A 14,158-nucleotide genomic window follows, 5' to 3' on the forward strand; every position below is an offset into this window, starting at 1 on the left:
CACCGCAGTTATAAGCAGTGCTGCCAAATCATTGACCTGACTTGAAGTGTTCCACTTGGAATTATAGGTTAAGGCCAGTATATCACAGGAGTGATTTATTGTGCAAACAAATCTTGCTGCTGGCATTTAGGAAAACGTAGCTGCCTGCCAGTCAGCCAGATTCTTTTATCACACTTGACTGAAGTTTCCAGCCCTGAATTATTAGTTAATAATATCTGAGCAAAAGCATAATGCATTGTTTAAGTAAACTTTGAAACAGAAAACCAGTGTCTTAGCTACCAGACTTAGTGCTTGCCTTAGGCAAAGCATTTTTCTTTCAGCATAGAATTATAGTAGAACAGAAGTAAGATTTGTGACTGATCCACCACTTACTGCATGTATAACTCACCTAAAGGCAGAATACTCTGTCCTGAGCTATTCCCCCTCATCCCTGTAGTGTAACACAACAGCCCTGGTGCCATAACCAAGCATTGGTCAATCACAGTCAGACATGTCCAAACCTCAAAATTTAAAAGTAACACACCTGTGGTTTCCTAATAGGGAAGTTTGATACTGTCCCTTATTTATCATTTCCCCTGTTTAATTAGTGATGCTTGAGGAAACCCATGGATTTCCTCCTCACAGTCACCTGTGGCTCATTTGGAGCAGGTAGTTATTTCACCGAGAGGAATAATCAGATCTTGTCTGCCAACATTTTCTTAGCGAGTGTTTACAGCACTGCCATAATCCCAACCACCAGCAGATGCCAGCACAACACACGAGGACCAAAAGTGCCTTTTCCTGCTCGACGGAAGGATGTGCAGACCTCTCCTGTCCGTGTGTGGGTACAGCCACACAAGAGCAGAAGTTCCTTCTCCTCCATGTTTCAGTGTCATATAGATAGAAAAGTCAAGTCAGATCCGCATGGCACTGTGCAAAAGTTAATCTTGGATTTGAAAGAGAACACTTACTGGAGAAAGGACTATATTACTGCCCCAACAGGTAATTGCCTTCTCTGTTCAAAACTGGCTTATTTCCATATGGGACTTTGGCTGGAATTTCAAACCTAGTAGATCTGTTTTTTTTTTCCTTTGCATACTAAATTGAGGATCCTTAATATCAGTTCTTCTATTTGTGCAAGTCTGCACAAATATGCCAAAATCCTTCCATCATCTCTGCAGAGTAGAGTGAACCCTCCAGACACGTCATGTTCTTGGCTGCCCTTGTGCAGACAGTGCAGGCAGGAGGAATAAAAGGCCAGGTCCTCGTGGTGCAAACACACTGCAAAGCTTTTCAAGGACAGATGGTTCTTTTTTCTGAAATTGTCAGTGCTCCTGCCAGAAGCCTTTGCAACACCATAAAGTAGTCACATTATTCTGAAATTAATTGAATTATGTAGATCTCTCCTGGCAGATTTCTTCCAGAGTAGAAAACCCTGGTCCCAGAGTGTTCAAAAAATCAACAGGCAAGTCTTCACTGCCAATGGAGAGAGAGCAGGGGGAGTCACTTTGCTCTAGTTCTCCTTCCTCAGAGTATCTGCAAGGTTCATCAATGTCCCTGGAATCTTCTAGTGTGGTTTGGTAATACAGTTTCTAAAGAAGGGAACAAACAAAGCAAGTCATCACAGAAGATCCTACTGCCCTTTTAAAAATTAAAGGAATTCATGGCATGCAAATCAGACAGGTGAGCCAGGAAGTTACAGGGAAGAGTATGACCCTTCCTCTGACAAGGAAAAGCTTTACAAAACTCTCAGCTGAATAAGCTCCAGAGCCTGAACTTCCCCCAGGGTACAAACGAGGCAGAAAAGGGCATTGGATCTGCCCTGCACCAGAGAGCTGCCGAGGGAACCTGACTGCTGTGGCATGGAGGCAGGAAGGGCAGGTCTGTGAGCATGCAGGGCTCACACAGGGCATGGCAAGAGGAATTAGAATTTCCCTGATGGCACAGAAGTGCAAGAGCAGGCAACCAAACTTTAACCCTGCCAGAGAAAGCATTTTAGCCCCACTTCTCCATCCTAAAGAGCTTTTAAAGGTGATGGATCCCAGCCTTGCAGTAACTGCTGGTGACCAGCCAGAAGGAGCCAGAAGTCTGAGACACAAGATATTTTCAACAAGGAAGAGCCTTGAATGTTTTCCCATCAAATACATCCCTTGCTTTCGATGCTTCTGAGGTGTGGGCTGAGAGCAGCTGAAGCCAGGGCAGCTGTCCAGGTTAGAAAGCCTTTTCTCCTGTGCTTAAAAGCCAACCTGACACAGGAGGAGTTCAACATTCATTTCTTACCCAACCCAGTGTTTTTTCCACTCTCTGTATGAGGTAACCCAGGTGTCTTGCTTGGAATATCTCGTAATCAGTGAAAAGGCAGTTCTGGAAGACAGACACAGGATCTGAGGTTTGATCTGCATAAAATCACCTCCTAATATTTTTTTCAGATGCAAATAAGTTCAATTATCTTTCTCTCTGCTGCACCTCTTGTGCTGCCTTCTTCAGTTAAATTGCAGCTTATTCTGTTCAGGAACTGTTTCTCCTTGTGAATACATTCTCCATGCATACATGGAGTCACCAACTGTCAGCATTCTTCATCATCTGCAGTAATTAAACCTCTTTCTCCCTCTAAATTTATAATTTCCTTTTCCTTAATGGCACCAAACATCACCTCAAATCACATGGGGAATCCTAGCTCCTAACTATGATCTGAAGGATTGAGGAATTGGGTTCTCACATATATAAAAAAGACTATTTTACATTTTCTTTGCCTGCTGTAAGACACAGATTGTTCTTAGAGTCTCTTTGTGATCCCTATGTACTTACAAACAAAACACATGGCAATCACCTACTGATGTAGACCATAATTTTCTTTCTGGTATTCTTTACAATAAAAAGATAATATAATACAAAAATCCACAGTAAAAAACTCAGAAGTCTTCAAACCCCAGAAGTACATCTTACAGTCACAAAAATACTCATAAATCCTGCCCACACTTTTACAGTATGTTAGGTAGAAGTTGTTGACCAGCATGTTTTTGACAGAATAAAATTTTGTGCATATCAATTCAGGTACTGTGACAAAAATTTTGGAAGAAATTACACTTCTTTATTTTCTAATTGAATGACATTGTATTACTCTTCCTACTGTTAATAATACCAGACCTCTTTCTTGGGATACCAATGTCTGTGGTATAAAAAAGGGCATTTACATCAGGAACCAGGCAGTTACCTCAGCAATCCCTTCTTTTCCAGCCTCCACAGACACAGGTGTTGGAGCAGCATGTTGTGCAATATCCAGCTTAGCCTGCACACAGGGAGAGGGCTGGTGTTAATAAGGAACTGAACTGGGCTGGCAAGGATCACACTTTTGCAGACTATTCCATTTTTCACTCCCATTTAGTCCCTCGTTGAACACACTGCTCTGTGTGTGTTAGTGTGACAAGAGATACTGTGCTTCCCATCTACTGGATTCACCAGCAGGATGAGGCACCTGGGAAGGTCCTGCTGATACTGAAAAAAGGCAGGAGTGGTAATAAGTCTGTCCCCAGAGTGGCATTATCCAGTCCATGTAGAACACCACTCCCCAGATATGCTTAGTGGCAAAACCCCTTTATTTTGCTCAATTCCAAAACCAGAGGAAACATAATTTCAGAGATGATTAGTTGCAGGTTCAGCCACACAGCACTGGTGGGGTAATGTGAATATATGCTTTTTCACTTACCTCAGAAAAAGAACTTCTTCTCTCTTCATTATAGCTGATTAAAGTCTGTTCACCTTCCTGAGGTGGAACAACAGCTTTGCTTTTAGCCCCTGACCCGAGACACCAGCAAAGCAGAATGTTGGAAACTGTGTAAACAAGGAAGGGAAAGGAAATGGGCATTGTGGGCAGATGGGTATGGCTCAACACATGGATTGGTGAGGGACACAGCCCAGTGCCAAAGGAGCTCCCTCAGGAATCTCCAGCAGAGCAGCTGTGCAGAGGGAATGCTTGGCTGGAGCAGGGAGCCTCTACAAACAGGCAAGCTGCTGTTTGCACAGAGCACTGCCCTGAGCAGCAGAGAGAATAGGTCACCCAGGTAACCAGAGCAATAGTGCTCAGATAATCCATTCATTTGCCTTCATAAAGAATCCATAGTTCATCTCTCCAGCATTAACCAATATGAGCTGCTACAGCTCTAGAACAAGTGTAACCCCATGAGAGGAATTCATTAATTCCAGTTTGGCAGTACACAGTTAATGTCAAAAAAGTCAAGTATTGAATTTTATTCAATGCAAACAAGACTATTTACTTTGTTGCACTATAGAGTTCAGCTTAATGACAATTTGCATTTTCCAGTCACCATCTAGACAATCTATAATCATAATTGTAGTAGATTTTAGTTCATGAGCTGCAATTGCATGAGACCCAATGGGCAGATGACAGATAATCTGCACACATAAGTTACTTACCCACTATTAATAAGAAAGCCATCATTATTATTGCAATGGCACTGCCTCCAAGCCCCACCACTGCTTGTGGATCTGGTGAATCTTTACATGTATGTCCATCTGGACAAAAGCAGAGCCTAATGTGCTGCTTCTGCCTTGTAGAAAACCCTTGCCTGTCCTGAATAATGATGGGCACCAAGTAGCTGCCTTGTGGGAGGCTTCTTAACATCAAAAGTTCAACTGACTGCCCTAAAAAGAAGACAAGCAAATTATTTCAAGACTCATAGAAAGAAGTCTGATATTCTACAGTCCCTTCTGTCGATAATCAAAGGGAAACTCATTCACACCCCAACTTAAGATACTTTATCACCTCACTGACCCTTCTGGGCAGAGAACTGTCCCAGCCTTGCTGCATTCTGGCACAGCTGCCCTGATAACCTCAGAATTCATTAGGTAATTAATCAAATGCAGTAGTTCCTCAGCTTCCTACCCCCCTTTCTGCTCATTGCTTCTGGTCCTGTCCTCAGCAGAGAGAAAGACTAATGTAATTTTTTTCAAATTGTTGCAACTTCATATTTTGAAAGCTGCTCTTCCACATCCTTTCAGTCTCATTGAAACTCATCAGTGACAAACTATAAAAGTAAGAGGCAGTGAAGTAATAGAGGGTACACAACTGGCAACAGACTTCTCATGAGGGACATGAAAGGAAGAACTTACCAAAGTTCCTTCCTAAAGTCCAGTTACGCTTCACATCTTCCAAGTCCTCATCCAGCTCAAATGTAAATGGCCCCCAATGTGCATGGACCAGAGCAGGTTTAGCCTGTACAATGAGAGGTGTCCCTTTTTCTTTGTCACACACATCCAAAGAGGGAGCCAGTAACGATGGCATACGGTCGTTAATGTCAGACAAGTAAAGCAGGATTGTGCCAGTGCCAGTCTGTGGTGGAAAGCCTGGACAGGAGCAAAGGAAACAGAAAACCCCTCACAACTGGGCACTGACAAACACCATTCATTGGCAGGGTCTCTCTGGTTTATCCAGCTAGTCACACATAACACAAGTTTTAAACATCAGGGTGTTCTATTATCCAAATGCTGCTGGGCTGTTTTCTGACCGGCTGCTTACCCTGAGCAGTAGCTTGAACAATAATGGTGTACAGGCTGTTGTTCACAAAAGGGGATCCTTCATCAAAGTCTTTTGCCACAGTAAGAACTCCAGAATTCTCATCCACACTCAGCCAACTATCTGGGTCATGGATTAGTTCATATCTGAACAGGAAAGGGGAAAATTACAAGTTTTGATTTTCAATGGATTTTGGGTACTAAACTTGAAAACCTCTTTAAATTCCTAAACTTTTTCTTATTCTGAGAATTAGAACATCTCCACTTACTTTATCTTAGTTGGCACATCATCTGGATATGTGGCAGAATACTTTCTAAATACCCTCCCAGGCTTCATTGAATCTTCTTTTTGGACAATAAGTAGAGGAGGATGGAACTTAGGAGCACGTTGTGACTGTATGACCTTGATGTTCACCGTTGTGTTGGTGGATTCCAGGTTTGAGGTCATCACAATGCCATTTTTACACATGAAGAAAGGTTCTTCATTTGCTACAGAAATGACAAGTCTCATCTCAGAGTCGCTTTCATAGTTGAGAGGCTGAAAACCACAGACAAAAGTGTGATTAGCATTTCTCACCTTTGGCTCAGCACTCACTGCAGGTTACCTGGAACTCAGAGGTGAGGCTCAGCTAAAACACTGAGTTACTGCTCTCATAATCAGACTGGCCACACAACATGTTGCCATGTCACTGCTCCTTACCTTGATAATACTCAAAATGCCCTCATTTGTGTCTGGATCTGTCTCAATGGCAAACTGTTCCTTCTCATTGCCCTTTGCTACTCTATATTTTGCTCTCCAAGCTGGAGTGTTGGGAGAGTCTTTGTCTTGCACTTGGAGCCGTAATACAGCTGGATGTTCTTGTCCTGCTGAAACCTGTAGCTGATACTGGGAGGAAAACAAGAAAATATGGATATTTATTTACTTATTTTGGGTAATCTCTTCACAATGGCTTAAGCTTTTGATGGTGCAATGTTGCCACCAGCTTGCCTAACTAGGACTCCAAAGACAGGCTGAGAAATGCCAATGAAATCACCTAAGGAGTTATGAGATCGTAACAAAATGTGATTTGTTCATCTTTATTTCTTAATATAAATTGGTCACTGGTTGAGAGCTGAAAGTTCAGACTGTGAGAAGGCCCAGAATTTTACTAGACTGGAGTTAATGCTGATGAAGCACAGACTTCTTGGTTTTGCAGATTATTTAATTTTGTTCCCTCAGCTCTTCCAAACAGCACTCTGAGGGTAGGAGACCTACTATGGTAACAAGCCGATGAACACATTTTTGCTTTTGTAGGTGACTCTGTACACACTGTTGTAACCTGGTATCCATTCTTACCATCTACAACTCCAAATATTTACACATTCCAGGGCTTGCCATGACTCAGCACTCTGCATGCAAGGGCTGGTTTTGGCTGGGATAGTTAATTTAGTGGATTGTAAAATAGAGTAGATTGTAATTATAGAATGGTTTGAGTTGAAAGGGACCTTAAATGCCATCTAGTTCCCATCCCTGGCCATGGGCAGGGACACCTTCCACTAGACCAGGTTGTTCAAAGCCCCAGCCTGGTCTTGAGCACTTCCAGAGATGGGGAATCCACCACTTCTCTGGACAACCAGCACCTTACCTTCCCAGATGTTAGACTAAGCTAGTCTGTCACCTTCCTTCTGCTACCAGTGAGACAAAACCTTCTGGTGCCACACACAGAAAACTGGAAGTTTGTACTGCCCACATTTTAAGCGATATTTCTTCTGACACATAAATCTTATTTGCACATGTTTTGGCCTAATGCTGCAAGTGTCTGAGAGTTCCCATTTCCACTGCTGAGTGCATTTAGCAGTTTGAAGGACTGAAATGTATTTAGAAAGGCTCAGTGAAGGAGTGATGTTTTTCCTTACCCTGTCACTAGTAAACACGGGGAGGTGGTTGTTTGCATCTTCAACAGCTACATTCACTGTTGCACTAGATGAGAGCTGGGGACTTCCCTGGTCACTGGCTTTAACCAAAAGTTTGAAAGAGCTGGCAGTCTGAAAAACAGAAACAAGGAGATTCCAAAATCAGTGCAGAAGCAGTTCCCACATTTTGCCAGTCACAGCTACAAAGCTGGATGTGACTTCTCCTTATACCTGGTACCCGTGTAATGAACACATATCATGCATTAAATTATGAGAAACTGCCAAATATACATCACCTGATAATCCAGGCATCCTGACAGAAGTATTGATCCTGTGCTAGGATCAATACTAAATGTGAATCCATCTGGAGTGGGCATTTGCATACTTATAGAATAGGACACCTGGGAATTTGCAGTGCCGACTTCATCTTTGTCCAAGGCTGTGACTTGGAAAACTGGCTCATCTAGGAAGAAAAATCCAGATATTAAAAAAGTCTTTAATCTCAGCATGGAGTTTTTCAGGCCTGTGTGCAGGCTCTTAAACACACAAGTCCTAGGACAACCTGTAACTTCTCCTGTGGCTGTGGTTATCCCTGAAAAGACTCTGGCCCCTACTATTTCATTTGGGTGGCAAATCCACCTCAAACACTTAGTGCCACACTCCTGATTTTATTTTATAAAAAAAATAATTAGTTTTATTATGCCAACTTCTGAGGATTTGACACCATGCCCACTACACACCCAAAGTCTTTGTATTTCTTAACAGTGTCTGACCACCTTCTGTGAGGCAAAGGGCATGTGCAGGTTCCAGATCCACAGTTCAGATCAACCTGCCAACATCTTGGCTTGTAGATAAGAAGAAATACCTTGGGAGTTTTTCCAGAATGTCTCCAACATTATGCTAATGTACACTGAGGTTAATCAGACACGAGGGTAAAACATAGAGGTAGTCCCTAAATCCAGGAGTGTTTAAATAAAAATAGGGAGAAGAACAGATTTAGTAAGAAAGGGATAAAAACGATGAAGGAATTAAGAAGGGAGCAGTACCCCTTGTTTGGAAAGCACTTACCTTTCCTGTGGTCCTCTCCTATTGTAATGCTATATTCCTCCTTGGAAAACTCAGGTGCATTGTCATTAATATCTTCGATGTTTATCTTGAAAAATAAAGGGCGGTCCAATGGCTCCCCAGTCTCTCTGTCCTCAATATCGAAACGTATCTACAGGTGCAGCAACCCAGATATCAGAATGGGCTGAACAGCACCGTTCAGATATCAAACAGAACAAAAGACTTGCAATTTTGAAGCTGCTTCAGTCAAATTTTGGGCTTTCAGGCACATGCTTAAGTCATTATTTCACCTTACAAAGATAGCAGATTCATAATGATCATCCTGGGCATCAAAGAATACTTTTTAAAGTAAAAGAAGAGGAGCAGAATCTGGATTATTGAAAATGCCTGCCTAATATAAAATACATAAATATCCTCGGGGCCAGACAGAAGAAGGTTTTCACCTTTGCTTCCCAGTTCTGCAGTATTTATTTAAGGAGTGCATTCGGTTTTCTTCTGCTGCATTTCTAGGATATTTTGGCTCCATATCCATGGATGTGCAGGGGATTCAACTCTGAAGACTGAATCCTCCTTTGCTAAACTTAGTTCTGCTTTAAAACCCAGCCCTGGAACAGTCTTGTGCAGTGAGGGGGATTACAAAGCTCTCCAGAATTTATCTTTTCATTATGAAAGGTAAGACCTTGCACTGAAAACTACATGAAAAGCTATGATTTGGGTACAGTTAATGCACAGAGACACCAATAGGGATCACCACAGAATAAACATAAGGAGATCACAACTGAAAAATTTCTTTGCAAGAGGAAAACAAACCCACACTCACATATTTCATTCATCACACTACCACATTTCTTTCATTACAGTTACTGCTTATGAACACTTTTCTGCTTTTCAAGGAGAAACATATGCTTCCTCTTATGTAAAGTTACAGCAATACATCTTTGCAGCTCCTCCAGGATTATTTAGATTTTTTTTGTTTGCATCCTCCTGACCAGGAGGTTCTGTGTTTAAAACTCAGTGTTCTGGCCATATAGCTGTAACATACTTTGAATTTCAGGACAGCCTCTAAAGTTTTAGGTTATGATCAAGGGTCATACCAAAAAGAAAACAGAAAAGAAGTGTATGGATATTCATGTATGTTCAAAAAAAGAGATTTAGAATCATGAGTGATGAGGAGGTTACTGGTCTCTGCTGAGCCAATCAATTTAGCACTTATTTATAGGTTCAAGATAAGAAAAGGAGGTTATAAAAACACACAATATTAACACAGGTGTGTCTTATACTTGTGAAGGATTTAATCATGAAAAATCAATTAACCTTTGCAAACAGTTTAAAGTGCATTACCAGAAAAGTTGGGGTCTTCTCCCTGTCGATGGTGCGATGCACATACACGTGTCCATTCACATCATCTTCTATGGAAAACAATCCAACCTCTGGGGGTTCATCTACCCCAGGTCCACTGATTAAATATTTTAGTGATGTATTAAATGATTTTTTATTGAACAGCTTTTGAAAAGAGAAGTAGAACAACACAATGTGAGCAGGGAAGATGGAACAGAAATATAAAATACTTAGGCCCGGTCCTCTTTGTGCCCACCTTCTCTTTGCAGATGGGCCTTGCTTGCAGGCTTGGTCTCACCCAGCCCAACAGCTTTCTGGGCTGCAGCACCACCACTCTGCACAGCTCTGGGCCATGATCCTCTCACCCCTCCCTTTCCATAATGTTCTTTCCCCTGAGTGTCCCTGCAGCTTCCCATGGGAAGGAGCAGTACACCCCTGCCACCTCCCAGTTCTACCCAACTCGGTGCAAATAAGACAACTTTGAACAAGGCAGCTTTTGAAAAAGTTGCCATTTAATGCACAATTCTTGCCCTCTGCTCCCTGTGGTATTTTATTATACAACCTGTGCTGAGTAAGTAATGACTATTCAAGAAGAATTTTTCCTAAGAGGTTGTACCTGTCCAGCATATTTGGGGAATGGTCCTTTGTCCTCCTCTTGAACATCAATGGTGGTGATAACCCAGGTCCTTTTTGTGCGCTGGAGAGGACGCAGACTGTCCAGCTCATAAGAAACCACCCACTGTTGGATAAAGAAATGTGTTCAGTGCCCCTGTTCACCCATCAGCCATTGTGTGGCTGTTATTATATAATATTGACCACAAACCTGAATGCTCTTCCCTTGGGTGGCCTGTCCTAAACTGGAATTTTCAATTTCATGAGAAAAACTGTTGGCAGCAGTAACCTTGTGAGAAAAGTGATTGTGAGAAACACTGATACGTTGTGTAGGAGGAGTTTGCCTTCACAGAAACATATTGATCCAGTTTTGACAGTACTGTATTGAATTGTATCTAACCCTGGAAACTCCACAAATGTCATCTATCCCATTCCAAATGAATCACATGAGAGCTGGGATGTAATTCCTCTGGTCAGGTGAGGCCAGTGCCAGAAACATAAAATCACTTCATCCATGCAGACACCAGTCCATGGCATCATCTCTATGGCTTTTCTCAAACCAAGTATCTCTACTCTTTAATAACCCTGTCTCTGTGTCTTGGGCTCCTTTAGAAGTTATCTGGTATTGACAGGACTTAAACCTACTTCTGGAAAAAAGAGTTAAGTCTGGGGAGTATTTCAGGGTCTCAGATGTGACTCAAGGTGTTCCAACCAGCTGATTTACCAGAAGGTGAACACTGCACAGAAGTCTCTGATCCAGATGAGTAAAATAAATTAGTGAGAATGGCGATTACACCCACATCAGCAGGATTTGCCCTTTCATAAGCACAAGCTTCCTGCACCAGCTTCAAACACTTTATCCTGGCAGTCTTTCACCTCAAAGGACCATGACCATGCTCAAATTACACTAATGCCCTTAGCTCACAGGTAACTCAGACACTTCTCTTTTTCTTCAGAACTCTTGGGGTTTATGACTTATCCCATCAATTGTTTCCAAAAATGGAACAGGTCTCTGCCTGCCCAGACTTGGGTGAAGATCAGGCCTTTACCCCATGACTTATTTCTGAAGAAACAAAATACTTCTAAACTTGCCATGGTTATACACCTGCCAAGAAGCAGGGATCACCAGTAATGCCTTGGAGTTACTCAGAAGCTGTTGTATATCCAGGGAAAAGCTCTGTGATGTAAAAACAGCAGGCAAGGCTTCAACTCAGCACTTGCAAGTCATCTTTATTAGCTTTGCTCCCGGTTCAGCTCTGCTGGAACCCCTGAAGAAGCTGTTTTACCCTTTGGGTACATGCAGCACTTTTAAATATTTTGGAAGTTTTAAGTGTGTATTTTATGGCCTCTCCCCCTCCTCTGTGTGCTCCTGCACAGCAACGGCTCAGGGCAGTGCTTTATCCACTCCAGCCACAGGCACTGCTAGAAAGGAACAACCCAGGACAGGACCACAAAACCCACAGAAAGACTCATGGAAATGCCACTGAATTACTGGAGGGATGATTAACACAGCAGGGTCACCACTGGGCACCAGTGTGCTCAGCCAGCTGTGAGTGCTCTGGTAGCCAAAGCAGGAGGAGCAGAGGGTCCCCACCCCTGGAAACCCCCTCCCTGGAGACCCGAACCCAGTTCCTGGGACAGAGCAGCCGCCTGTCTTGGAGGCACCACATGAGGACAAACAGAATCCCAATCACACAGAGTGGTTAAGGTTGGAAGGAACCACTGGAGGTCATCTAGTTCAGCCTCCTTGCTCAAGCAGGTCCCCTCAAGCACATTCAAGGAATCACAGAATATGCTGAGTTGGAAGGGACCCACAAGGACCATCGAGTCCAACTCTTATCCCTGCAAAGGACCATCCTCAAGAATCACACCACGTGCCTGAGAGTATTGTCCAAATGCTTCTGGAACTCTGTCAGGCTTGCTGCTTACTCAGGATTGTGTCCAGAGTATCTCCAGGAAAGGAGACTCCATCACCTCTCTGGGCAGCCTGTTCCAATGCTCAGTCACCCACACAGTAAAGTCCTGCCTCATTATTATGTGGAATGTTCAGTGTCCATTTTCTGCCCTGACAAGATCCTGGCTCCATCCTCGCTCCATACCCGCCATGCAACCAGATCCCTCCCCACACTCCCACCCCCACCCACCTGCAGGAGCAGCAGGATGAGGAGCAGCTCCATGGGGAGCAGTGGGACCACGGGGAGCCTGGGAAGGTCGTGCTGTGGGAGGTGGGAGCACCCAGGTCCAGCAGAGCCGGGTCTGTGGAACGTTGTGTGACGGCTCCCACAGCCCAAAGCTTTTAAACCAGCCCTGGGAGCTGCCCCAGAGGCCTGGGAGCGTTTCCGCCTCGTCCCACAAGGTGAAAGAAGATGAATTGTTGTTTCTGTAAGACTGGACCAAAAGAAAAGCTCAACCCTCCCGTGGTGTTGGTTCCCTTCAGTCAGTTTGCAGCTGCCACTTCCACACCCAGTAAATGGGCCACGGCTGCAGTAAAGGTAAACATGTGTCTTGTTTTGCCATTTCCTAAGAACTTCTCAGTTATCTGCAGAGAGTAAACAGGAGCTTTACATTCAATGGAAGCTGGTTTTATCTGCCACGCCCAGGAGTTTCTGTGACCTCAGATTTTGAAACAAGAGCAGCTTATTTGAAAGCTGAGATAACCACCACCAGTGTCCTGTTGTGCTGAAAAGCCATCACACCAGGGTGAAGCTGTGTACCTGAGGCTGAACTTCCCACCCAGGGGGTGAAAAATACCTTCCACATAAAACTACATAAAGAAGCAGGAAATTAAAAATTAAGTCTTGTAAAATCACGTAGAAAGAAGACAGAGAGTGGCAGAGAGTATGGGGAAGGTCCTGGCTTTGGAAATAGCTCTTACAGCATTTTCTATTCTCCTGTGTTGCTTTTACTGGGCATATTGTGTATTCTCTTTTAGAACTGGAAAAATATAATATTCTGGAAGGCGTGAAAGGAAGACTTAAAAAAGAACTGATCTGCTGTTCAGGCAAGAAAAAATACGTGTCAAATAAGCCCCAGTGTTTTGAGCAGCAGTGAGTGTGGGGAGGAAGGCAGGCAGGGATCTTCTGAGACTCACAGATACCTGTAACAGGCTTAACCAGCAGTGCAGGACTGGATGGGTCAGACATCAGGAAAATCTCAAATAGCAAGACTGTTGTGCTTGTACAATTCTTGTGTGGTATGTCACAGTGGGGTTTTGTAAAGCTTAATATAAAGATGACAGGAACAGCAATGCAAAGGGATTTTTGAGCAACAGGTAATGCCATTTTCCCCCCTTTCAGTCTCTCTCCCTTCATTTTCCTCTTGATGAATCTCAACTGAACACATGAACAGTGTGTGAAATTAAGTTATACATATCCATGGATATTAGAAATATCAGAATGTGATTCTCTGCATGAATCCACCCACGGCTTTGCTGCTCTTTGGATCATGTTCTGTGTCCTGCAGATTGTAACAGAAAATGTTAAACTTACTCATTAGTGCATTTAAAAAAAGGTATGGATGTGATGAAGTAAGTTTTTCCTATTATTTGCACCTTAACACAGCCAAGACAGAAGTGACTGCCAGGTGGAGTAGAAATACTTGTATTTTTATGACCTCACTTGGTCATCAGAGCGAGAGCTGAGATGTGCTGAGCTCCAGCTCCATCCTGCAGGACAGGAATTCTCTCAAAGAATGATCCTGAGATGCCACCTCGAGGATGATGGAAAAAATACAACTCAGT

General features: G+C 43.2%; 1 protein-coding gene across 1 annotated transcript; it reads right to left on the reverse strand.

Annotated features, from left to right (window-relative positions):
• Nucleotides 1–1,361: 1,361 nt before the first annotated feature.
• Nucleotides 1,362–11,473, reverse strand: CDH26 (cadherin 26). Its single transcript, XM_064674483.1, is given in 15 exon segments — nucleotides 1,362–1,571; nucleotides 2,260–2,343; nucleotides 3,686–3,810; nucleotides 4,414–4,641; nucleotides 5,110–5,343; nucleotides 5,516–5,658; nucleotides 5,781–6,049; nucleotides 6,212–6,397; nucleotides 7,408–7,536; nucleotides 7,701–7,867; nucleotides 8,473–8,620; nucleotides 9,811–9,972; nucleotides 10,424–10,546; nucleotides 10,631–10,763; nucleotides 11,469–11,473. Coding segments are annotated over 15 exon segments (2,346 nt in total).
• Nucleotides 11,474–14,158: the final 2,685 nt, after the last annotated feature.

The sequence above is a fragment of the Pseudopipra pipra genome, chromosome 17 (genome assembly GCF_036250125.1).
Source record: "Pseudopipra pipra isolate bDixPip1 chromosome 17, bDixPip1.hap1, whole genome shotgun sequence".
Lineage (NCBI taxonomy): Eukaryota > Metazoa > Chordata > Aves > Passeriformes > Pipridae > Pseudopipra > Pseudopipra pipra.